Raw genomic sequence first — 26,515 nt, 5'->3', positions numbered from 1 at the left:
GAAGCAGGACCAAGAACATGATGTGGTACGGAGTCCTTGGTACGAAAGAGCTGTTACAACGGACTTACAAAAACTTAGAGCAGAAAGTTCAACTCGAGGTAAGGCTTAAACTCCCCGACATGCTTTTTGTTTCCTGTCCCCCCTGAAGCAAAATGAATCTCAATTTTTGTGATATTTTGGGTGGATTTTAGTTGTAAAAGTGGACTTCAACAAGCTCCTCTTGTTCATTTTTTCGTGCTTTTTTTTTTAATGAAAGAAAAAAAAATATTTCACAGCGCCTAAACCTAATATAGGCTGAACCCGTTAAGAAATCTAGAAACTGATAGCTTGAATTATGTCAAACGCAAAGCTCTTTTCTAAAAGGAAAAAAAGAAAGGAAGTTAAGATGTTTAAGCTCTGCCTCTCCACCTCGTTATCCTTACATATTATTCAAAACCTATCATCATCATCATCTTCATTTAACAACCCCATAATCCCTTGCGGAGTGGAGTCTGGGCAACTGAATGGAGCTGAGCGATTACTGGCCAGATGCCCTTCCTGTCGCCAATGAGGAGTTTTGTTCGGCAGATACATTCTCATTGTGCCCAGAGAGAGAAATATCTGCCTCTACCTAGGATCGAACTCACAGCCTCCTGATTGTGAGGCCAGAGCTTCACCCTTAGGCCACCGCACCACTCCGTATTATTCAAAATCTATACTTATGAATAAATACGTTGTGATATGCAGCAGACTCCCCCGAGACTTCACGCTTTTCATATACCACCAGCATGATTAAAAACTATGAGCGATAAGAATTTTGCCCCCCAAATATTGGATGAAATATGAATATAGACATTGTTTCCTCTGCAGATGGATTTATCCTTAATAAGCTGTCAGGATCTCTCTAGAGCACCAGGTATAAAGATAATATTTAGAGGATTAGAAATGGTCCCTTCCTTTTTTCCCTTAAATTCATTTTTAGCAGGAATTGGGAAGAATTAGTTTGCCATCCAGATCCTGCATTGTTGCCCTGATTCTTGGCAAAGCAAAATCTTTTTGGGAAAAATAAAACCCCAGTGATTTTCCCAGTATACTCACCGCTTCTAGATCTCTTTTAGATCATAGAATAGAATAGAATAGAGAAGAGTAGAGTAGAGTAGAGTAGAGTAGAGTAGAGTAGAGTAGAGTAGAGTAGAGTAGAGTAGAGTAGCGTAGCGTAGCGTAGCGTAGCATAGCATAGCATAGCATAGCATAGCATAGCATAGCATAGAATAATGGAATGGAATGGAATGGAATGGAATGGAATGGAATAGAATAGAATAGAATAGAATAGAATAGAATAGAATAGAATAGAATAGAATAGAATAGAATAGTTGGAAGGGACCTTGGAGGTCTTCTAGTCCAACCCCCTGCTTAGGCAGGAAACCCTACACTACTTCAGACAAATGGCTGTCCAATCTCTTCTTAAAAAACTTCCAGTGTTGGAGCATTCACAACTTCTGGAGGCAAGTTGTTCCACTAATTAATTGTTCTAACTGTCAGGAAGTTTCTCCTTAGTTCTAGGTTGCTTCTCTCCTTGATTAGTTTCCATCCATTGCTTCTTGTCCTGTCCTCAGGTGCCTTGGAGAATAGCTTGACTCCCTCTTCTTTGGGGCAGCCCCTGAGATATTGATACCTTGTCACTGTCACACCTTGTGAGGGCAAAATATATATGTAGACAGAAGTCCAGCTAGATACGGGTAGTCCTCGACGTACGACCACAATGGAGCCCAGCAAAATTGCAGCTTACAATACTGCATTCTAACCACTGTGCCACCAGGGCTCCTACAAGTTAGCCTTCAAGTCTAACCTATATCTGTAATTAATGGAAACTCCAGTTTATTTCTGTGGTTATTTATACAGTGTTTTATACCTTGCAGTGCGATGGGCAATATATCCCTCTTCCTAGCCTTCAAGGCATAGCCGTTTTGAACATCCCAAGCTACGCTGGTGGGACAAATTTCTGGGGTGGAACCAAGGAAGATGATGTAAGTCTTGCTCTTCAGGTTATCTTCTTTCCCAAGTCCTGTTGATTTTCTAAAGGAAGTTTGCATAAAAATGGAAGGTACTGTTTATTAAGAGGGTGGTTTTTTTAAAAATCCTCACTGTCTGTTTTCCAAGACTTGTTGAAGTCAATTTGGTACCCACCACATTTTCATTTGGCATCAAGGAACATCAATAGATCAGCTCCCCCCGGAGATACAGAGGATCCCGAATCTGCGCATCTTCCGCCGCGCTCTCAAGACCTTTTTATTCCACCAGGCGGGCCTGGCCTAATCTTTTCCCCCTTTTTCTCTTTTCATACGTAAATTTTAATCTGTTTTTTAAATGATTGGGGTGTTTTAAATCTGTTTGGGCCAAATTTGTTTAATTCGTTTTATTCTGTTTTTTAAATTTTGTATTTATGTATTTTATTGCTTGGCTGTTCACCGCCCTGAGTCCTTCGGGAGTAGGGCGATATATAAATCAAATAAAGACTAAAGACTAAAGATCAGTAGATGGTAGAGGCAGATATTTTGCCATTTCCAACAGCCCAGAGGTTCTCATATACTGACGAAAGATTCCAGTCCCCACCTTGTGAATAGGAACTCTTTCCAATATTTCAGTAGTGACCTTTAAAATTAGAGTTCCGTTCCAAACCTCTACCTTCTCTGATATTTAAGAAATGCCGATTTATAACCTGGAGCGAAAGACCTAACAATGACATCAGGGCCGGAATGCAAATGTTGAAATATACAAACCTGAATTGCAGGGCATAAAAAGATTTCTCTTTTTTCTCCAGATCTTCGGGGCGCCATCGTTTGACGATAAAATCTTGGAGGTGGTGGCGGTATTTGGCAGCATGCAGATGGCCGTTTCCCGGGTGATCAAACTCCAACATCATAGAATAGCCCAGGTTTGTCTGATGTCCAGAAAGAAGGAAATGAGAGAGTTCCCTATACCAGAGATCCCCAATCCGTGGATCTGAACCATTCGGAACCGGGCCGTGGAAGTGATCACGCATCCCAATTTGAGCGAGCAGCGGGCGAGCCCGTATGTGCATGCATGGAAATGGAGCTGTGTGCAGGCACGCTTACCGGTTGCTCACGTAGAACCAACCCCTCTTCCCCACCCACCAAAAAGATTGGGGAACGTTGCCTTATATCTAGTGGTGGGCTGCAACCAGTTTACAACTGGTTCTGTGAGCGTGTGCCTTGCGCACGCACAAGGGCCTCTCTCTCTCGCGCCTAATACGCTTGGGCGCAGCGTTCAAAATACAGCAATTTGAAGCTCAGCTGCTTACCTTCTAAGGCAGCCCCGGTAAGTAGAACAGGGGAGGCACAGAAATAAGCTGTGCCACACAAATCAGCTGAGCCAGAAAGAAGGAAATATAGACAGGAGAGGGTGGGGGGCAGGTGGGCGGGGCCAGCTGATTGTCGGAACTACCAGTTCGCCCAAACTGGTCTGAACCGGCTGCAGCCCACCACTGCTCATATCGATGAAAACTCTCGGTCGTTCAGGCCAAAGTGTCTAAAGTTAAATCATGGTAACTGGACTAATATTTTTGTTAGTCTGAGATGTCCTTATCCAAGCAGTTTCATCAGCCAGAGAAAGTGAGGCAGAGAGTCGTTGGAATGTATGAGCCTTTGTGACATGAATTTGGGGCGTTTCTTTCCCAAAATGCATTACAATATATCGATAAAAGCTCTCAATCATCCAGGTCAAAGTCTAAAAGTTAAATCATGGCAACTGGACCTAATTTTTTTGCCAGTCTGGGATGGTTCCCTGTTACAGTCAACTGGGTTCGCAATGGGGTGGGGTGGGAATGGAGATTTTGCAGTATCCTTCCCCTGGAGTGGGGTGGGAATCCTTCCCCTGGAGTGGGGTGGGAAGGGAGATTTTGCAGTATCCTTCCCTCAGGAGTGGGGAGGGAATGGGGATTTTGCAGTATCCTTTCCCTGCCACGTCCACCAGCACATGGCTGGCTCATGTTTAAGACAGTGGTGAAATTCAAATTTTTTTACTACTGATTCTGTGGGCGTGGCTTGGGGGGGCATGGTGTGGCTTGGTGGGTGTGGCTTGGTGGGCGTGGCAGAGGAAGGATACTGCAAAATCCCCATCCCCTCCCCACTCCTGGGGGAAGGATATTGCAAAATCTCCATTCCCACCCCACTCTGGGACGAGCCAGGGGTGATAATTGCCGGTTTTCCGAACTGCTCAAAATTTCCACTAAAGGTTCTCCAGAACCTGTCAGAACCTGCTGGATTTCACCCCTGGTTTAAGGGATCATTCACTAAGACTCCAAGTCCCTCTCACAGTTAGTGTTTTTGAGCCAAGTTTCGCCTAATCTGTCCTTGGACCTTGGGTTTTTCCTGCCTAGGTGCAAAACCTTGCTCTTCTCAACATTACATTTTAAATTTTCTGTTTTCACTCTTAAGTGGGGCTCCAAAGTGGAAACTGATCAAGGAGAGAAGCAACCTAGAACTAAGGAGAAACTTCCTGACAGTTAGAACAATCAATCAGTGGAACAACTTGCCTCCAGAAGTTGTGAATGCTCCAACACTGGAAGTTTTAAAGAAGAGATTGGATAACCATTTGCCTGAAATGCTAGAGAGTTTTCCTGCCTAAGCAGGGGGTTGGACTAGAAGACCTCCAAGGTTCCTTCCAACTCTGTTATTCTAAAATTCTGCAAAATGTAGCATCCTTTTTTTGCCCTTGGCCAGAATGGGTCTGGACAGGAGCCACCATTCTTCGTGGAAATTTGCTTGAGCGTCTTGCAGCCTGCTGAAATCTTGTTTACTCTTTTTTTCAGTGCAGGGCGGTGAAGATCACGATACTTGGGGATGAAGGAGTACCTGTTCAGGTCGATGGGGAAGCTTGGATTCAGCCCCCAGGCATCATTAAAATTGTGCACAAGAACCGAGCCCAGATGCTAACGCGAGACAGAGTACGTCCGGGTTTTTTTGGGGGGAGGGGGGCGTCTTTCTCCTAACACACAAGAGACTATAGTAATAAAAAAAAGCAGAGATAATACAGGTTACAACAGTTCTTTTAGTGATCATTCAGAGTTACAGCGCAGCTGGGGGAAAAAAGTTGACTTTGGGACATTTTTTTATATTTACGACCACACGGTCACATGATCCAAATTTAGACGCTCGACAGCTGACTCGTATTTATGACGGTTGAAGAGTCCTGGGGTCACACAATCCCCTTTTGCGACCTTTGGACCAGAGGAGTATAAACCTACTGGTTTTAAAACCAGTTTTTAAACCTAAATCAGCTTCTGAAATGTTATGTGACCCTCTGGTCTCTCTCTCTCTCTCTGTCTGTGAGTGTGTGTATCACTACCTCTCTCTCTCTCTCTGTCTCTCTCTTTATCTCTCTATTTTTCCATCAATCATCTATCTATCTATCTATCTATCTATCTATCTATCTATCTATCCATCTATCCATCCATCTCTATCTCTATCTCTCTATCTCTCTATCTCTCTATCTCTCCATCCATCCATCCATCCATCCATCCATCCATCCATCCATCCATCACTATCTCTATCTCTATTAGTCTCTCTCTTTCTCTCTATCCATCTATCCATCCATATCTATCTATCTATCTATCTATCTATCTATCTATCTATCCTATCTATCCCTCTCTCTCTCCATCCATATCTATCTGTCTGTCTATCTATCTATCTATCTATCTATCTATCTATCTATCTATCTATCTATCTATCTCTTTATCTATTACTCTATTTCTATCTATCATCTATCTATCTATCTATCTATCTATCTATCTATCTATCTATCTATCTATCTATCTCTCCATCCATCCATCCATCCATCTCTATCTCTATCTCTCTATCCATCCATCCATCCATCCATCCATCCATCCATCCATCCATCCATCACTATCTCTATCTCTATTACTCTCTCTCTTTCTCTCTATCCATCTATCCATCCATATCTATCTATCTATCTATCTATCCATCCATCCATCCATCCACCCCCCTCTCTCCATCCATGTCTGTCTGTCTGTCTGTCTGTCTGTCTGTCTGTCTGTCTGTCTGTCTATCTATCTATCTATCTATCTATCTATCTATCTATCTATCTATCTATCATCTATCTATCTATCTATCTATCTATCTATCTATCTATCTATCTATCTATCATCTATCTATCTATCCAGAGAGAGGGTGGGGGGGAAGAAGTAATCCAATTTTGTCTTTTGTCTTTTTGTCTTTTGTCCTTTTTTTCATTGCAAGATGCACCATTAAACTACTAGACTATGAATGCCTGGCTGGGCTGTGGCTTCAAGGATGCCGGATTTATTTATTTACTTATTTTTTTCTCAATTCTGAACAGGCCTTTGAAAGTACATTAAAATCTTGGGAAGATAAACAGAAGTGTGATTCTTGCAAACCAGGATTACGGTCCCCGTTGTATCCGCACCAGGCGGTGGAACTGGCTTCGGAGGAAGAGACGACACAGATCCAGGCTTGTTCTCAGGTGGCGGAAGAGTTGATTACCAGGTAGGGAAGAGACTAAAGGCAAAAAGCCTGTGGAGATTCTCTGTCATCCAGGTCGTGGTTGTCCCAAAGGTGCTTTTTTTCAGGAGGCAACTGGACTTTTTGTTTTTTCTTTTCTTGAAGACCTTTCGCTTCTCATCCAAGAATCTCCTTCAGCTCTGGCTGGATGGTGGGGAATGGAAGGGTTTATATTCCTTGCAGACAGCTGGTCATTCGCATCCTTTGAGAGGGTCATTGAGGCCACTTGGAGGTTTATCAGTGTCCTCAGGGTCACCTGAGTTGTGCAAATGGTACCTGAAGTCTGCAATTTTTCCTCTGGAAATCCATTCCTACTCCCACACTGTTCAGAGGGTCTTCATCCCAAATTACATAGCTAAAAGTCTGTAGAGATTCTCCATCATCCAGGTCATGGTTGTCCCAAAGGTGCTTTTTCTGGAGGCCACTGGGCTTTTTTGTTTTTTCTTTTGAAGACATTTCGCTTCTCATCCAAGAAGCTTCTTCAGCTCTGATTGGATGGTGAGGAAGGGAAGGATTGATACTCCTTGCAGACAGCTGGTCATTTGCATCCTTTGAGAGGGTCCTTGAAGCACTTGGAGGTTTATTGTGTCCTCAGGGTCCCCTGAGTGGTGCAAATGGCTCCTGTAGTCTGTATAGCTATGCAATTTGGGATGAGCACCCTTGGAATGGGGTGGGAGTAGGAATGGATTTCCAGAGGAAAAAAATTGCAGACTACAGGAACCATTTGCACCACTCAGGTGACCCTGAGGACACACAGAGAAACCTCCAAGTGGCCTCAACGGCTCTCAAAAAGGATGCAAATGACCAGCTGTCTGCAAGGAGTACAAATCTTTCCATTCCCCACCAGCCAGTCAGAGCTGAAGAAGCTTCTTGGATGAAGAGCGAAATGTCTTCAAAAGAAAAAACAACAAAGTCCAGTTGCCTCCTGAAAAAAGCACCTTTGACACTAAAGGCAGTTCATCAATTCAGGATTATCCCTTGCCTTCTTTTTATGGGGCTTCTCAATCCTTCAGGTCATGGTTGTCCCAAAAAGTTTAGTTTTTTTGTTTTTTGTTTTTATTGAATTTGTATACCGCCCTACTCCCGAAGGACTCAGGGCGGTGAACAGCCATAAAATAAAACAATATAAATACAAAATTTAAAATAGAATAAAACGAATTAAATTATTTGGCTGAACAAATTTAAAACCCCAATACTTTAAAACCAAATTTAAAATTTAAAAAAGTGTTTTTCCCAAAAGGCAACAGGATTTTCTTGGCTTTTTTCCTTTTTTTTTTTTTTTTTTTGAAAATACAGGTAGTCCTCCAAGTACGACAGCTCATTTAGTGACCATCGAAGTTACAACGGCACTGGAAAAAATGACTTATGACTGTTTTTCACACTTTTCACATGCGATCAAAATTCAGACACTTGGCAACTGGCATGTACTTATGACGGTGGCAGTGTCCCGGGGTCACGTGATCCCCCCTTTTGTGACCTTCTGGCAAGCAAAGACAACGGGGAAGCCAAGTTCGCTTAACAACCGTGTTATTAATTGAACACCTGCAGTGATTCATTTAACAACCGTGGCAGGAAAAGTTGTAAAACGGGAGAAAACTAACTTAACAAATGTCTCGCTTAGCCACAGAAATTTTGAGGTCAATTGTGGTCGTATGTTGAGGACTGCCTGTATTTACGACTCCTATTTTTTTATGTTGCTTTGGTCGTTTTCCACTCTGGTTGCTTTTTATTCTATTTATTCCGTTTTAAAGCCACCCAGAGTTGTGTATAAGTAAGTATAAGTATAAGTATAAGTATAATTTTATTTCTATACCGCCCTTCTCCCGAAGGTCTCAGGGAGGTGTACAGCCTATTTAAAAACAGAAGACAAACATCAATTAAAAATTTAAAATTATTAAATAAATTCGGCTCAATTTAAAACCCCAGAAAATTTAAAAAATTTAAAATTTAAAATACCCCAATTTAAAATATTACGTTGATAGCCCGTTGTGTATCGGAGACAGGCAGCTTGTAAATTTAATAATGGCCTTTTTCATATTTTTTTTCTCTTTTATTCCCCCTTCCCCAATCTGCTCTTTTCCACAGAATCTGTGAAGCTGCCAAAATTCACAGCCTCTTGGAGCAAGAGCTGGCTCATGCGGTGAATGCTTGTTCTCATGCTTTAACCAAAGGCGGCCCGAAATTCCCTGAGGTAAAAAAATGAAAAATCTGTCTTCAAATAAGTTCTTGATAATAATTCTCGATAAGAATGGAGGACACGTGAAGCATTAATAGCACTTTATATGGCTTTGGTAAGGCCACACTTGGAATCCTGCACCCAGTTTTGGTCGCCACGATGTAAAAAAGATGTGGAGACTCTAGAAAGAGTGCAGAGAAGAGCAACAAAGAGGATTAGGGGACTGGAGGCTAAAACATATGAAGAACGGTTGCAGGAACTGGGTATGTCTCGTTTAATGAAAAGAAGGACTAGGGGAGACATGATAGCAGTCTTCCAATATCTCAAGGGCTGCCACAAAGAAGAGCGAGTCAAGCTATTCTCCAAAGCATCAGAAGGCAGAGAAAAAGCAATGGATGGAAACTAATCAAGGAGAGAAGCAACCTGGAACTAAGGAGAAACTTTGTGACAGTTAGAATAATTAAGCAGTGGAACGGTTTGCCACCAGAAGTTGTGGGTGCTCCATGAGTGGAGGTTTTTAAGAAGAGATTGGACAGCCATTTGTTTGAAATGGCGTAGGGCAGGGATGGCTAGCCTTTTTGCCATCACGTGCCAGGAGCAGGACGGCGGGATGGGGGGGTTCATGCACACGCGTGCCCACACCCATAATTCTATGCATTCCGCCCCCGCGCATGCGCGCACGCCCCCCCACTCTCCCCCGCTCCTCGCACATGACGGCCCGGTGGGCCCAGTAGGCCCGTTTTTCTCTCACCCCAGGCTCCAGAGCTTATCTAGGAACTCGAGGAAGGCGAAAACGACCTTCCCCCCCGGAGGCCCTCCAAAGGCCGGAAATGGCCCGTTCGCCAACTTCCATTGGGACCAAAAGTCCCATTTTTTTGCTCTCCCCAGCCTCTGGAGCCTTTCTAGGAGCCTGGGGAGGGTGAAAACGGCCTTCCCCACCCCTCCGGAGGCCCTCTGGAGGCTGGAAACATCTCATTTGCCAACTTCCGGTGGGCCCAGAAGGCCCGAAAATTAGTGGAGCTGAGCTCGCATACCCACAGATATGGCTATGTGTGCCACCTTTGGCACGTGTGCCATAGGTTCACCATCATGGGCATAGGGTTTCCTGCTTGAGCAGGAGGTTAGACTAGAAGACCTCCAAGGTCCCTTCCAACTCTGTTATTCTATTCTATTCTATTCTATTCTATTCTATTCTATTCTATTCTATTCTATTCTATTCTATTCTATTCTAGTCTATTCTAGTCTAGTCTAGTCTAGTCTCCAAAGTTGGCAACTACTGTTAGAATTGACACATGCATAGTGAAAGGTTTAATGCTGTGCTTTTGTCATATGGATCATTATCAACTCAATGAATATTTGTACACTCGTTCATACCAAAAAAATCATGATCTGACCAGTCTCTGATGCTGGATGTTTTTATTTCTTGAAAAGGATTTTTAAAAATATTCCGTTGCTAAGCAACACAGTTGTTAAGCGAGCCTTGCCCCATCTTAAGACCTTTCTTGCCATGTTGTTAAGTTAGTCACACAATTGTTAAGTGAATCTAGCTTCCCCGTTGACTTTGGTCATCGGAAGGTCACAAAAGGAGGATCACGGGACCCCGGGATGCTGCAACCGTCATAAATATGAATCAGTTGCCGAGGGTCTGAATTTTGATTCAGACGTGACCACAGGGGTGCTGCCACGGTCATAAGTGTGAAAAACAGTCCAGAAGTCACTTTTTCTCAGTGCCGTTGTAACTTTGAATGGCCTCTAAATGAAGGGTTGTAAGTCGAGGACTACCTGTAATTAAATGTATAGCTTTGTGTTGCTGGGATCTTCATGATTTTTTCCCCCTCTTCAGATCCTTACCAGAAATACCGCGCTGGAAATAGCTGCCACTGTGAAGGCATTACATGATGAAACGGAGTCCTTGTTAGTTGGAAAGGTCTCGTTGGTAAGATGATGATGATGATGATGATGATGATGATGATTTACTTTATTCATTAAACATGAAACTCGGTCAACTGAACATTCAAAAATGCATCACAAATACCATTGACTGGTGCTAATGGTTGATACGGATTGCTGCCAGCGTCCTAGGTATCAACCAAGTACCTCCTCCTCCTCCTCCTCCTCCTCCTCCTCCTCCTCCTCCTCCTCCTCCTCCTCCTTCTTATTGTTATTTACTTTATTCATTAAACATGAAACTCAGTCAACTGGACATCACAAATACCATTGACTGGTGCTAATGGTTGATACAGGTTGCTGCCAGCGTCCTAGGTATCAACCAAGTACCTCCTCCTCCTCCTCCTCCTCCTCCTCCTCCTCCTCCTCCTCCTCCTCCTTCTTATTGTTATTTACTTTATTCATTAAACATGAAACTCAGTCAACTGGACATCACAAATACCATTGACTGGTGCTAATGGTTGATACAGGTTGCTGCCAGCGTCTTAGGTATCAACCAAGCACCACCACCTCCTCCTCCTCCTCCTCCTCCTCCTCCTCCTCCTCCTCCTCCTCCTCCTCCTCCTTCTTATTGTTATTTACTTTATTCATTAAACATGAAACTCAGTCAACTGGACATCACAAATACCATTGACTGGTGCTAATGGTTGATACAGGTTGCTGCCAGCGTCTTAGGTATCAACCAAGCACCACCACCTCCTCCTCCTCCTCCTCCTCCTCCTCCTCCTCCTCCTCCTCCTCCTCCTCCTCCTTATTGTTATTTACTTTATTCATTAAACATGAAACTCAGTCAACTGGACATCACAAATACCATTGACTGGTGCTAATGGTTGATACAGGTTGCTGCCAGCGTCTTAGGTATCAACCAAGCACCTCCTCCTCCTCCTCCTCCTCCTCCTCCTCCTCCTCCTCCTCCTCCTCCTTCTTATTGTTATTTACTTTATTCATTAAACATGAAACTCAGTCAACTGGACATCACAAATACCATTGACCGATGCTAATGTTTGATACGGGTTGCTACCAGCGTCCTAGATATCAACCAAGTACCTCCTCCTCCTCCTCCTCCTCCTCCTCCTCCTCCTCCTCCTCCTCCTCCTCCTCCTCTTCTTCATTCTTTTTACTGTTATTTACTTTATTCATTAAACATGAAACTCAGTCAACTGGACATCACAAATACCATTGACCGATGCTAATGGTTGATACAGGTTGCTGCCAGCGTCCTAGATATCAACCAAGTACCACCTCCTCCTCCTCCTCCTCCTCCTCCTCCTCCTCCTCCTCCTCCTCCTCCTCCTCCTCCTCCTCCTCTTCTTCCTTCTTTTTACTGTTATTTACTTTATTCATTAAACATGAAACTCAGTCAACTGGACATCACAAATACCATTGACCGATGCTAATGGTTGATACGGGTTGCTACCAGCGTCCTAGATATCAACCAAGTACCACCTCCTCCTCCTCCTCCTCCTCCTCCTCCTCCTCCTCCTCCTCCTCCTCCTCCTCCTCCTCCTCCTCCTCCTCCTCCTCTTCTTCCTTCTTTTTACTGTTATTTACACATGAAACTCAGTCACCTGGACATCACAAATACCATTGACCGGTGCTAATGGTTGATATGGGTTGCTGCCAGCATCCTAGGTATCAACCAAGTACTTTCTTAAGATGTAGGATGTTCCAAGTAGCACAATTTTTTGCAGTTCCACTGGTGTTATAGCAGGAAGCTGCAATTTGCTGATGTATCTTATAAAATTCTTGGACATGGTACCAAGTGCCCCGATGACAATGGGTATCACTGCTACATGTTTCATCCATAGCGGTGTAGTTTCGATGGCCAGGTCGTGATATTCCATGATTTTTTTCCAGTTTTTTTTCTTCGACTCTGGCGTCTCCTGGTACCACGATGTCAATAAATTGTATGTTTCGGTTTTCGACAACTGTGATATCTGGCATGTTCTATTATTATTATTATTATTATTGGTTAATCTTTAGTGAGATTCACAGCCTTTGAGGCTGGTTAATAGCTCAGCAGCTTGAGTCCTAACCAAGGGCCTAGGAACTGTTAAGGTATCATCGGAGGATGTCAGCTGTTCCGAGTAAGGTGGTTTTTTGTAGAGTCAAAATGTTCAAGTCCGGCAAATTTAGAATTTCTAAATAGTGGGGTAGCCCTTTGGGTATTGCTCCAAGGGCTATAATAATAATAATAATAATAATAATAATAATAATAATAATAATAATAATAATAATAATAATAATAATAATAATAATATTACTACTACTACTACTGCTACTACTACTACTAATAATAATTTATTTGTTTGTCAACAAGTACAAGGAAACAAGTAGCAGTATAGACATGGACACATGAAAAAAATTGGCATAAATAAAAGGCAAAACATAGCCATAAACACATAGAATGATTACATATCAATGGGGACAGTAGGATAGGGACGGTAGGCACACTGGTGCGCCTTATGCACGCCCCCTTAGGGACCTCTTAAGAAACATGAAAGGTCCACGAAAGATAGTTTAAGGTAAAAGGTATGGGGGTTAGAGAGACTAACAACAGGATCAGGTAGAGTGTTCTAGACATTTACTACTCTATTGCTGAAGTCATATTTCCTACAATCAAGATTAGAGAGATTTACATTGAGTTTGAATCTATTGATAGCCCTTGTGTTATTACGGTTGAAATTAAAGGACTCATTTACAGTTAGGACGTTTTGGTAAATAATCTTATGAAGCAAGCTTAGGTCGGAATGTAGATTGCGTAGTTCCAGGCTATCCAGACCTAAAATTTCAAGCCTGGTGGGATAGGGAATTTTATTTCGAGCCGAAGATTTGAGGACTCTTCTAGTAAAATATCTCGGATCCTTTCTAATGTATTGATGTCTGCAATACAGAAAGGGTTCCAGGCAGGTGAGCAGTATTGAAGGAAAGGTCTGGCAAAGGTTTTATATGATGATCTCCCATTTCTTAAACCGTGATATTGGCCTGAAAGAATCCATTAAGTATTTGTTTACGGTAGAGTTGGAGATCCATTGCCTGGAAGTTGCCTTCACCCTTCCCAGACACAATCCCTTGCCTTCACTGTCAAGAGTTTGTTGTGGAAATCATATCCAGAAAGCACACACAGATATCTAACTGATTCAGCAGGATTCATTAACTTCTCTTTATATACATAATAACACATACAGTACAACACCAACAGCAGATTCTTCCAACATGGTAGAGAGTTACAGGCAGAAAACACAGGCAGAGGAGAGAAGAGCAGAGATGAGTTTCGGTTTCAATTCAGCAGACAGACAAGTTTGCAGCTTCAGAGCTCAGAGCTTAATACAGAGCCATGCCCAGGCTCCTTCCAGTTTCAGTTTCCAAACAGTCCTCATTGGCTGATCTGTTGCCATGCCTATTCATCGGCTGACCTTGTTACAATGCCCTATTCCAGTTCACGAATATTCTGACAGTCAACCTGTTGGTTTTCTTGACAATCCAATTCTGCTCTGGTGGAGGCTATCATGTCCTGTATCTGCAGGAGGCTGCAATATCATCTTGGTGCAAAGGGCAGAATGTCTGACATTCTGAACTGACTCCAGAAAGATCATGCTTTCAGGAAATCAGCAGAGCAAGTCAGAAGAGGATGGGGGGGGGAAGATGGACGGAGATCAGAATTGGAGGAATTACTTTATCTCCTTAAACAGGGACATTTCCGGGAGGGAGGGAGGGGGAGGAAGGAGGGAGGGAGAGAGGAAGGGAGAGACAGACAGACAGACAGACAGAGAGACAGACAGAGAGACAGAGAGACAGACAGACAGACAGACAGACAGAGAGAGAGATCAATGTTGCACAATGCAGTAATACAGCTGATTTTGAAATAAAGCCAGGAGACAAATTTACATATTTTTTTGGTTTGTTTTTACCATCAATAGCTCCTTTCCTGCTTGTAATTTGGAAACAGTGGAGATGGGAGAACGTGAGAAATTGAAATCCTAGGGAAGGAGCGAGGGAGAGAGAGATGGGGATAAATAGAGATAAAAATGAATACAATAGAATGGAGTGGAACGGGACAGAATAGAATAAGAACATTGGAAGGGACCTTGGAGGTCTTGTAGTCCAACCCCCTAGGATAGACAGACAGACAGACAGACAAATAGATAATGATAGACAGATGATGGATAGATAGTTGATACTGATAAAGAAGAATATTTGTAGCTCAGGACTGAAATGATGACTCCTTGCTCAGAGCTCCGAGAGCACCAAGGACCCCTGAGATAGTTGATTGATAGGTGATAGATAGATGACATAGCTCTATAGGTATAGATAGAGGTGAAAGACAGGCAGAAAGACAGAGGTTCTTATTAGACAACTCAGCCTAACCAAATTATAATTTGCTGTTTTGATAGCAATTGGAATCCCCTTGCGAGGAGCTGCTGGTGTCGGCGGTGCACAATCTGGAGACCGAACTGAGAAAGTTGGGCGAAATTCCTTGGCTCTGCTATATTCTGCAGATGAATGATGACGAGGTGGGTGGAATTCACACGTGCAAGCCCTGATCCTCGCTGTTCCCTTTTTTTCGGGGGGTAAAGGGGGATCGGACCTGCCTTGAAAATCTGACCCAGGTGCAGGGAAGTTAACTGCCAGAGGTTATGAATGCTTTGAGGACGGTAGTGGGATTCAAATAATTTAACAACCGGTTCTCTGCCCTAATGACTGGCTGCATGGGCGTGGCCATGGTGGGCGTGGCCATGGTGGGCATGGCCATGTGTGACAGACAGCACTCGGCCTCCTGTCTGTCCGGGAGCAAAAATGGGCCACGGGGGAGCCGTGCCGCACCTCCCGCACCCCATTTTGGGCCTAGTAGGCCTCCCTGCAGCCTCCTGGGAGGAAAAACAGGGCACGTAGAGACTCCTGGAAGGGCGGAGCCAGCCAGCAATTTAATAACTGGTTTGCCTGAACCGGCTGAATCCCACAATTGTTTGAAGATGAATTGGAAGAGGTATTTGAACCTTCAGCGAACACACCATCCTTTCGGCAGAAGGAAGGAGCTGCTTCTGATTGAGACTGAAAAAGATACAGCTGCTTTAAAGCTCTTTAAAGACTCAGAAAAGTTAATGGGATTTTAAAAGCAGCTTCCTCCACGCCCCCCGCCCCCCCCATTTTTTTCCAGGCCAGTATGGAAGCCTGAATTAAAAACAGTTTTTTTTAAAGCAGGCACTGTGCTTATTACACAAGATCTGAATCATTTTTTCTGCACCCTTTTTGAAGTATATTCAATTCTATTTGGCTACCGGTAAATATGGATTTTTGACTCTTCTTTGTGTAGAAAAGGTCAGGATTGATCTTGCCAGTTTTCAGGTGTGAGCAGAGAATATAAATATGTTTTTTTATGTTTTTACTGTGGGTAAGATTTTTAACTCACGAGAAATACAATTTAGTAGAAAAAATCGCTTCATAATATAGTTAATTTATACCCAACAGTTATCTCGTTTTGAAAAGGGATGACTTCACCCTCCATTCAGAACATTTTCATATTGTGGAATTATTCCTAAAATTCCTCTACTTGGCAAACATTCTGTCTTCTTGGTTCGTTTTTCAAGGTCGACTTTCACAATCCCTTTAAAGGATAAACTTGGATAAATGAAGGATAACTTCGTTTTTCTTTCATCCTATCAAGATTATCCATTGTGTTTTACCTTTTGGATTTACAACCATCCTTTTCAACGAAGCACACTTTGCATTGAATGGATAGAGCAATGATGGCTAACCTTTTTGTCATCGCGTGCCGAAAGTGGGGCGGGGCGCAGGGCACAGGGGGGTTGCGCGCACATGTGCCTACCCATAATGCAATGCATGTGTGACACCCCGCCCCCCGCGCATCCACACCTGACACCCGCATGCTGCCCTGATCCCCCTGCGCATGTGCACGCGAGCCTCCCGCGGCCCGTTTTTGGTCTCAGGAGGCTGATAGCGGTAGCGATGGAGGTGGGTGGTTCGGAGAACTGGTAGCAAAACACCCTGCCCCTCCCCCCACATGCCCAGCTGAGCCGCATAATCATCAGAGGCTTTTTTTTTTTACTTTTAAAAGCATTTTTTCTACAACCCCTTCGGCCGAAAAAATGCTTTTAAAAGTAAAAAAAAAAGCCTCTGATGATCGCGCAGATCAGCTGGGCTCATCAAAGGCTTTTAAAAGAAAAAAAACCCTTTTTTTCTTTTAAATGCCTCTGACGATCCAAGCTGAATTGCCTGATCGTCAGAGGCATTTAAAAGAAAAAAAGCCTCTGCCGATCAGGCAACTCAGCTGGGATCGTCAGAGCCTTTTGAAAGCATTTTTTTACAACCTCTTCGCCAAAGAGGTTTTAGTTTAGTTTTAGTTTAGTTTAGTTTTATTTGATTTGTATACCACCCTACTCCCGAAGGACTGAGGGCGGTGAACAGCCACAGGATAAAAAATATAAATACAAAATTTAAAACTGAATAAAATCTTATTAAACAATTTGGCCGAAGACAGATTTAGAACACCCCAATAAATTAAAAATGAATTAAAATTTACGTTTTAAAAAGGGGGAAAAGGGAAACAGTTAGGCCAGGCCAGCCTGATGGAATAAAAAGGTCTTGAGAGCGCGGCGGAAGGTGCGGAGATCCAGGATCCTCCGTATCTCCGGGGGGAGCTCATTCCAGATAGTAGGTGCCCCCAGAGAGAAGGCTCTCCCCCTGGGGGCCGCCAGTCGACATTGTTTGGCTGATGGCACCCGGAGGAGCCCCTCTCTATGGGAGCGTACCGGCCGGTGGGAGGCTACTGGTGGCAGCAGGCGGTCCCGTAAGTAACCAGGCCCTAAGCCATGGAGCGCTCTAAAGGTGGTAACCAAAACCTTGAAGCGCACCCGGAAGACCACCGGGAGCCAGTGCAGCTCGCGCAGGAGAGGTGTTACATGGGAACGATGTTGTAGAAAAAATGATTTTAAAAGTTAAAAAAAATAATGGCCACGCCCATCCAGTCACATTACCCCCGGCCCCCACCAAGCCACGCCCACAGAACCGGTTGTAACAAATTTTAGATTTCACCACTGATGCCATAAGTTCACCATCACGGGGAGGGAGTCTTCATTTAAAAAAAATATTACAGTTTAATCTCCTGAACACTGCTTTTAACAAATAAACTGGTGGATGCATCAAATGAAGAAAAAGAAAAAAAAATAATCTTCTTTTTTTCAGGATCCTCCTTTGGAATACTGTAAGAGAAACAGCCGAAGTACCATGTTTCGTATAGTGCCAAAGTTTAAAAAGGAAAAGGTTCAAAAACAGAAGACTGGCACCCAGCCTGGTATGTTTTCAAAAATGTTGTTGCTTGGAAGAGACAAGGTTGTGAGTGGACTGTGTGTTTAAAACACAATATGCACTGAGCTTGTCTTGGGCTTCCTTGTTAGTCCGTCTTCATGACGACTTGAAGTTGCTTTATCCCACGAGAAAGTTGTCCCTTATACATACATCTACTTGTGGGTCAAGGGTGTGTAAATATCATGGCTTAAGGAGGCCGCAAAGTCTTGTGTGACACATATTTTAAAAGTGAGCGAATTAAGGATCCATTTGGGGATGGGGTTTTGAGGGCTGAAAATTAACAGTTTGGGCGTCTTGCAATGTTTATAGCCTATTTCACACTTTTAAACCCCACAATCTCCTCCAAAATTCAGAAAAGAGGTTCACATTTGGGGCCTAAACCACACAAGGGGACTTCAGAATCCATAAATCAAACATCTGAGGTTTCTAGACCTTATATTTTACATCTCCATCAACTTTGTCTCTGAGAACACTGAAATCTTTTGAAAGTTCTCAGATGTTCTTCAAGCTTTAGCAAGCCATTGAGTTTCTTTTAAAGACGCTATGTGCTATCCAATTAGTCTTTTCCAAAAGATGCAGTCCCTTGAAAGTTGTCAGATGTTCTTCAAGCTTTAGCAAGCCACTGAGTTTCTTTTAAAGACACTATGTGCTATCTTATTGGTCTTTTCTAGAAGATGCAGCGCAGCCCCTTGAAAGTTCTCAGATGTTCTTCAAGCTTTAGCAAGCTATGGGGTTCTTTTAAAGACATTATGTGCTATCCAACTGGTCTTTTCCAAAAGATGCAGTCCCTTGAAAGTTCTCAGATGTTCTTCAAGCTTTAGCAAGCCATTGAGTTTAAGTTAAAGTCATTAAGTGCTATTTTACTGGTCTTCTCCAGCAGATGCCGTCAAATCCTCAGTGTGTTTTAAGAGTGAACCATCTAGCCACCGCAAGGCACAAAACTTGACCGATGCGCTCTGTGAATATGTTCTCCTTCTCCAGAACGTGCTATTAATTTCTGCATTGTTCAAGGTTTCCTCCGCAGAAAAATCAGCGTAGAAACTATTATCTAAACAAAGAATGACACTTTTTAAGATACTGAAGCTCCATAGAACGTTTCTTTTCATTAGGAAACAGACTTCCGTGGTTTTACTTTCTCATTGTTACAGGTTGGCATTATGCCATACGTAAGTCCTATTTTTAAAACAATATCATACCAGGATTTCAGTTTCAAAGTGCCCCCCCAAAAAAAAGAAAAAAAAGGGAAAAAAAGGAAAAAAAGCCACGTGAAGAATTTTTAATTAACTGCAGGAATATAACTGAAATTATTGACTTTGGAATTCCTTGGAGGTATCCTGGGTCATAGGTAACTTCCGATAAAACGACTTTTGATAAAACACACCCTCAATTGCTTTTCCATGCCTCCTCCAGTATTAAAATCCTTTCTCTATGGGCCACATGATATGTACAGAACTTTAAAGGGCTGTTTATTTGACCTGGTGAAAGAAGTAATGCTTGAATTAAACGTGGCAGCTGTTTTAAGTCTCCACAAAGGCAATTTTTCCCCGTTTGCATTTCACTCAATATATTGATGGGTCCTTGGTGCTCTCTGAGCCTGGTGGTTTCTTTGCAGACGTTTCATTACCCAACTAGGGAACATCATCAGTGCTAGAAGGGAGTGGGGTTTGCAGAGAGGGGGAAGAGGGGGAGGGGGAGGAGGACTGTGGGGTCCTTGGTGCTCTCTGAGCTTGGTGGTTTACGTTTTATTATCCAAACTAGGTAACATCATGAGTGCTAGCACCAAGGGCCTCTCATTTCCACCTACAAATTATTCACTTTTATTGGAAATAATAGATTGCAATTTGCACATCCTGGAATACCTATAGGCAGCACCAATCCTAATTAGTCAAGCTAATGAGTTGGCATCGAGACGCTTGACGGCGTAGTAGCTGGATGTTGGAGCTGAGAGCATGGCTAAGATCCAGGCAGTCCTCAGATTCCTGGGTTTTCCCTACTTTTAACCCGCATGTCAGCGTGACTTCCGCTATCACCGCGCTGCTCTCTTCTCTTCCGTTTCCCGCCTTCTACGGCCTAACCCTTTGCTTGTTGTGCTGTGCCCAGCATGTAGGAAAAAAAAAAAAAATTAAGGGGGTTTTGCTCTTAACTTTGGTAGTTCAGAAATGGGGCACGGATGAAGTCGCTTCTTGGTTGGACCTGCTGAGTTTGGGAGAATACAGAGAAACTTTCATCAGCCACGACATCCGAGGGGCCGAACTTTTACACCTGGAGAGGCGAGATCTGAAGGTATTGGCCTTGTGTTACTTTTTCTGCCTTAAGAGCATTTCAAAAAAAAAATGGATGAAAGCTTTTCCTCTCTTTTCCCGTCCCAGCGATGTGCTTGTAGCTTGGCTTTTTAACACGCAACCCTGCATAACTCCCCCCCCTGGCCAAAAATGGCTGTCTTGTTAGGCTGAATTTCTCTGTCTGGTGAGAATAAGAAGGACAAGTATTTTCCTTTTGAAAGAGGTCTTAGAGACTCTTAGAGACAAACGTGAGCCATGCCCTGTGCGGCAGCGGCCAAAAAAGCTAACACAATCCCTGGTTGTATAAACAGAGGCATAGAATCAAAATCACGAGAAGTATTAGTACCGCTTTATAAAGCCTTAGTAAGGCCACACTTGGAATACAGCATCCAGTTTTGGTCACAAAGACGTTGAGACTTTGGAAAAAGTGCAAAGAAGAGCAACTCAAATGATGAAAGGCCTGGAGACAAAAACATATGAAGAAGAGGTTGCAGGAACTGGGTATGGCTAATCTGGAGAAAAAAAGGATTAGGGGCAGTGGTGAAATCCTCCGTGGATCATCATCAGTTTGCTGCCCACCAAAAGCACGCTGTGTGTGCGCATCCATACTGTGCACCAAAAGCGTGCTGTGCGAGCATGCACAACACACACCAAAAACACGTTCCATGCGCGCATGCACATTGCGCACCAAATGCGCACTGCGCGTGGAAAAAGAAGACTTCAGTAGGTAAGTAGAATAGCAAGGGGTGGGGAACAGCTGTGCCGCGTGATTTAGTTTCATTAGAAAGCAGGATTTCCTGCTATCTAGCTAATATAAACTGCGCGGCACAGCTGATCGTTGGAAATACCGGTTCAAACGAACCGGTAGCTTTTTTTTATCTACCGGTTCGGGCGAACTGGTAGTTTTTATCACTACTGGTTTGCCCAAACTGGAGCGAACGGTAGCATTTCATCCCTGACTAGGGGAGACATGATAGCAATATTCCAGTATTTGAGATGCTGCCACAAAGAAAGGGGGCTGGAGGGTGGGGAAGAAACCAAGCTCTTATTTTGTTCAGTGTGGGTTTCATTGTGTTTTTTGTTTATTGTTATTTGTGGTGTATGTGTACTTCTCCCGTCCTTCCTAATCTACAAAAACACAAATCGTCAGATACAATAATAGAGAGAGAGAGAGAGAGAGATGTTTAACATCCAGTTTGCATGTTAAAACAAGCATTTAGGTTGGTTCGGGGCCTAAACGACAACAGAGAGTGGATACCAAAAAATCAATATAGCAATTAGAGCTCTGGATTTGATTCCAAGAGCAAAAACAGCATCTTTGGGTGGCTCTTTAAAGCAACCGCACCTTTTCCTGGATTACGGAGAGCAGCAATGTGATTCTGGGTGAGGACTCGGTTGCTTTAAAAAGCTGCAGATGGATGCTACATTTGTACTGTTGTATGCTTCCAAATTATTTACAAAGCATTGCACAATGCTAAAAGCAGAGCATGTACACACACAAGCACAAAGAACTCAGATAAAACATCTTCGAAAGGTTTACCTGCATTGGACTTCGTATCATAGTAACACCTGTGGTGTGTTTACCCGTACAGCTCTGTACACTGCTGAAGTTACAGAAATAAGTCTGTCTGCAGAGGGTCCTTGACTTACGACAACAATGGAGCCCATATTATCCGTTGCTAAGCGAAACAGTTCTTAAGGGAGCTTTGCCCCATTCTACGACCTTTCTTGCCACCGTTGCTGAGTGAATCACTGCCGTTATTAAGTTAGTAAGATGGTCATTAAGCGAATCTGGCTTCCCCATCGACTTTGCTGGTCAGAAGGTCGCAAAAGGGGATGGCGTGACCGCGGGACACTGCAACCGTCATAAATATGAGTCGGTCGCTAAGCGTCTGAATTTTGATCGTGCGACCACGGGGATGTCAGCGTGAACAACGGTCAGAAGTCACATTTTTCAGGGACGTTGTAACTTCGAATGGTCACTAAACGAATATGGTGCATTGAGAATTACCCATCTTCGTGTGGAGTTTAGGAGAACAGAACAGAAAGTGCAGGATAACCAATTATGTTTATTAATTTTAGGGAAGATCATATTGACCCCCAAAATTTCTTTAATAACCAAGCTTGGCGAGACTGTGAGTTCTTGTTGTATTGCTCTGCTGTCAGGCCGTCGTAAACTGGAACCGGTCAGTGGAAGCATTAATCGAAATGAGCATAGGAGGGCAGCAGTGCATAACTAGGGAAATACAAATTAATGTGGAAATTCTGGATTTTGAACGAAGGGCTTTGGAGGCTGCAACGCCAGCAAGGCAGGAAGTAAACCTCTTGAAACTTACACATGAATTACTCCGTGAGCTGATTGTCTGTGGAGATTCTCCGTCCTCCAGGTTCATGGTTGTCCCAAAGGTGCTTTTTTCAAGAGGCAACTAGACTCTTTGGTTTGTTCTTTGAAGATGTTTTGCTCCTCATCCAAGAAGCTTCTTCAGCTCTTGAGTGGAAATCCTTCCATTTTTCATTTCCCACTCAGAGTTGAAGAAGCTTCTTGGATGGGAAGCGAAACGTCTTCAAAGAAAAAACAAGGAAGACGAGTTGCTTCTTGAAAAAAGGAAGTTTGGGACCCCATGAGCTACGAACAGTGGCCCTGGGTAGGCTTTTGTGCAGTGGGGGGATTCAGCTGGTTCAGGCCGGTTTGGGAGAACCGGTAGTTAAATTGCTAGCTGCCCCACTGCTTCCAGGAGTCCCCACACGCTCTGTTTTTGCTCCCAGGAGGCTGCAGGGAGACCTACTAGGCCCAAAATGGGGCACGGCGGGGCAGTGCCCCCCCGTGGCCCATTTTTTGCTCCCAGGGGGATGCAGGAGGCCAATTGCTGCCTGTCACACCCCCTGGCCACGCCCACCATGGCCACACCCACCCAGCTGGTCATTAGAACAGAGAACCAGGGGTTAAATTATTTGAATCCCACCACTGGTTCTGTGCGAACTGAAAACCCCAAGGTTTACAACCGCTTCCTTAGCAACCATTCAAAGTTACAACGGACCCCCCGCCTCCCCCCCTATAAAAAGGCACTTATATGACCCAGTTCCAAGGGCCACTCTCTCCGTGGTTACATGTTTACCATTCAAGCACTTAGCAACTGGCCAACATTGATGGTGGTTTGCACCATCCTGCAGATACGGGACTGTGGCTTCTAAGTTCCCGACTTACAGTTCATTTAGCGACCATTCAGACGGCACTGCAAAAAGTGACTTACGACCATTTTTCACACTTTTGACCATTGCAGCATCCCCAGGGTCACTTGGCTTGGCAACTGGCATGTACTTATGATGGTTGTAACGTCCTGGGGTCACGTGATCCCCTTTTACGACTTTTTGACCAGCAAAGTCGATGGGGAGGCCAGATTCACTTAAACAACTGCGTGGCTAATTTAACAACGGCAGTGGTTCACTTTAACAAGCGGGACAAGAAAGGTTGTAAAATGAGGGGGAACTCACTTAACATCTCGCTTAGCAACAGAGAGTTAGGTCTCAATTTTGGTCGTACGTCGAGGACCGCCTGTGTAATATTTTTGCGGAAAGCTGGTGTTTGCTCCTCTATTTTCAGCAAAAACAGCCCCCCAGCAAACAATGAATTTGCGTAATGACCACAGCAGTGGTGGGTTGCTTCCGGTTTGCACCGGTTCGCAAGAATCGGTAGTAAAAATTTTTAGTAGTTTCGGAGAACCGGTAATAACATTGGCTGGCCACGCCCCCGAACCGGTCCCCGGCCTGGTCGCCACTCGCTTACCCCGCCCACCTCATCAGAGGCTTTTTTTTAAAAAACTTTTAAAAGCATTTTTTCTACAACCTCTGCGGCTGAAAAAATGCTTTTAAAAGTTAAAAAAAAAGCCTCTGATGATTGCGCGGCTCAGCTGGGATCGTCAGAGGCTTTTCAAAGCATTTTTTTCTGCAACCTCTTCAGCCGAAGAGGTTGTAGGGAAAAAAAATGCCTTTAAAAGCCTTTGGTGATCCCAGCTGAGTTGCCTGATCGTCAGAAGCTTCTAAAAGCATTTTTTTCTGCAACCTCTTAAGATTGTAGAAAAAATGCTTTTAAAAGTTTTTAAAAAAAAAAAGTTGGCCACATCTGCCCAGTCACATTACCCCCAAGCCACGCCCACAAAATAAGCCACGCCCACAGAACCGGTAGTAAAAAATTTTAGAACCCACCCCTGGACCACAGCGTTCGCTTAATAACGGCAGATTCACTTAAGGACCGCCGCAATAAAAAGGTCATTAAAAGTGTGACAAGTGTCACGACTTAATGATTGTATAATGAACCCAGTTCCTAATGGTCATAAGTTGAAGACTTATGTACTACAGTGTACTATAGCCTTGGTACTACAGTGGTTTAAAGCACCCTGTTATTAACACAGCTGCCTGCAATTTACTGCTGGTTCGAATCTCTCCAAGGCTCAAGGTTGACTCAGCCTTCCATCCTTTCTAAGGTAGGTTAAATGAGGACCCAGTTTGTGGGGGCAATAAGCTGACTTTGTATAAAAATATACAAAAGTATGAAGGCTATTGCTGAGCACATTGTAAGCAGCCCTGAGTCTCCGGAGAAGGGCGGCATATAAATCAAATTAAAAAAAAAAAAAAAAAAAAAAGACTGCCTGTAAACATTTAGAGGGATTTCAAGACGCAATTTTCTGTTTTGTTTTAAAAGTAATGTATTTCTGCTTTCCTGCGCTGTTCCACATTGATCTTGAGCTTTACAGATGGTTTCTGATTTCTGAACGTGAAATCTTACAAAGATGGGCCTCCAACCATATTTTTTAAAAATAGAACAAAAAACACTTTGTGGTATGACGACATCCTGCACAAGAGGTTTTGTCTGTGATCTAAAATCAATTTTATACATGATGTCGGACAGGTTTTCCTGATGCCTATTTTGTTCTGCTAGATTTCCTAATGCTTCCCCTGTTATTTAAGACTGTTGCTGGTTATTTTATTTTACTTGCCTTGCTGGATATTTGAAAATGCTACGGCAAAACGGTAATTTCCATAATGTCATTCAAGAAACAAATGTTTACAATTTGATTTGGTGTCATTCCACATTCCAGGGAGACAAATCAAGAATGTATGTTTAAAAATCTAAGAAATAAAGAATGCAGGGAAAAAATAGTCAGCACCACTTCTTGTACAAAACATTTCCTTGGAAACACAATTCAGTGTCTAAATAAGTTGATATCATTATCATCATTTAAAGACCTCGTAATCCCTTGCGGGGTGGAGTCTGGGCAACTGAATGGAGCTAGCAGAGTGTTTTAATGGCCAGATGCCCTTCCTGTCACCAATACGGAGTTTTGTTCAGCAGATATATTCTCATTGGGCCCAGGGAGAGAAATATCTGCCTCTATGTAGAATCGAACTCACAGTCTCCTGATTGTGAGGCGAGAACTCCACCTCTAGGCCACCGCACCACTCTGTCTAAATAAGTTGATATGTATGGGAAAAAAATGGACTAATTGTCTAAAATGGGCGCTCTCTAAACTAGCTTTATTGCCGAAAGTTAAATGATGTTCTGCTACTCTGGATTTCTGGGAATGAATCTGTCTTCTCCCTTGTACCGTAGGATTTGGGGATAACGAAAGTGGGTCATATGAAGCGAATTCTTCAGGGAATTAAAGAATTTGGCAGGAGCCCACCGTTACCGGAACTGTAGCTGTGCCAGCTGCTCCGTCGAGGAAGTGCTATTTACACAAAGGTGTAGAAGGACGTGGATTCCTTCCGGGCGAGTAAATGCCAGGTTGTGAGAAGAGCATTAACTCTGATCGGGGCGAGGTTTGATGAACCAGCTGAATGAGAGTATCCAAAAGGTTTTGTGGTTCTAAATCAATCTTTTAATGACCCGATAATCCCTTGCGGGGTGGAGTCTTGGCAACTGAATGGAGCTGAGTGTTTACTGGCCGGATGCCCTTCCCTGTCGCCAATGCAGAGTTTTGTCCAGCAGATATATTCTCATTGTGCCCAGAGAGAGAAATATCTATCTACCTAGGATCGAACTCACAGCCTCCTGATTGTGAGGCAAGAGCTCCACTTCTAGGCCACCGCACTATTCTTTTGTGGGTCTAAAAAGCCTGTGAAATATATTACGAGAAGTAATCAAAATGTCTCCATTACAGTAAAAAAACAAACCAACACCGCCACATTTCCTGGGTAGCATGTACGTTATTTGGACCCTGATAATCCTTTCAGGTTCTTTCAATTTG

The 26,515-nt window shown here is 43.4% G+C and overlaps 1 protein-coding gene across 1 annotated transcript in view; it reads left to right on the top strand.

Moving 5' to 3' along the window:
* DGKH (diacylglycerol kinase eta) overlaps positions 1–25,968 on the top strand; it is a 109,335-nt gene extending 83,367 nt beyond the window's left edge. Inside the window, 11 exon segments of the mRNA XM_070942767.1 lie at positions 2–98; positions 1,899–2,006; positions 2,801–2,914; positions 4,811–4,945; positions 6,358–6,524; positions 8,625–8,730; positions 10,559–10,651; positions 15,057–15,176; positions 17,866–17,974; positions 20,141–20,271; positions 25,879–25,968. Coding sequence (XP_070798868.1) covers positions 2–98; positions 1,899–2,006; positions 2,801–2,914; positions 4,811–4,945; positions 6,358–6,524; positions 8,625–8,730; positions 10,559–10,651; positions 15,057–15,176; positions 17,866–17,974; positions 20,141–20,271; positions 25,879–25,968 — 1,270 coding nt within the window.
* The last annotated feature ends 547 nt before the right edge of the window (positions 25,969–26,515 follow it).

This window comes from Pituophis catenifer, unplaced genomic scaffold (genome assembly GCF_029215685.1).
Source record: "Pituophis catenifer annectens isolate HBS135680 unplaced genomic scaffold, rPitCat1.0.hap2 SCAF_4, whole genome shotgun sequence".
NCBI classification, from domain to species: domain Eukaryota; kingdom Metazoa; phylum Chordata; class Lepidosauria; order Squamata; family Colubridae; genus Pituophis; species Pituophis catenifer.
This window is presented reverse-complemented; position numbering and strand designations above follow the sequence as displayed.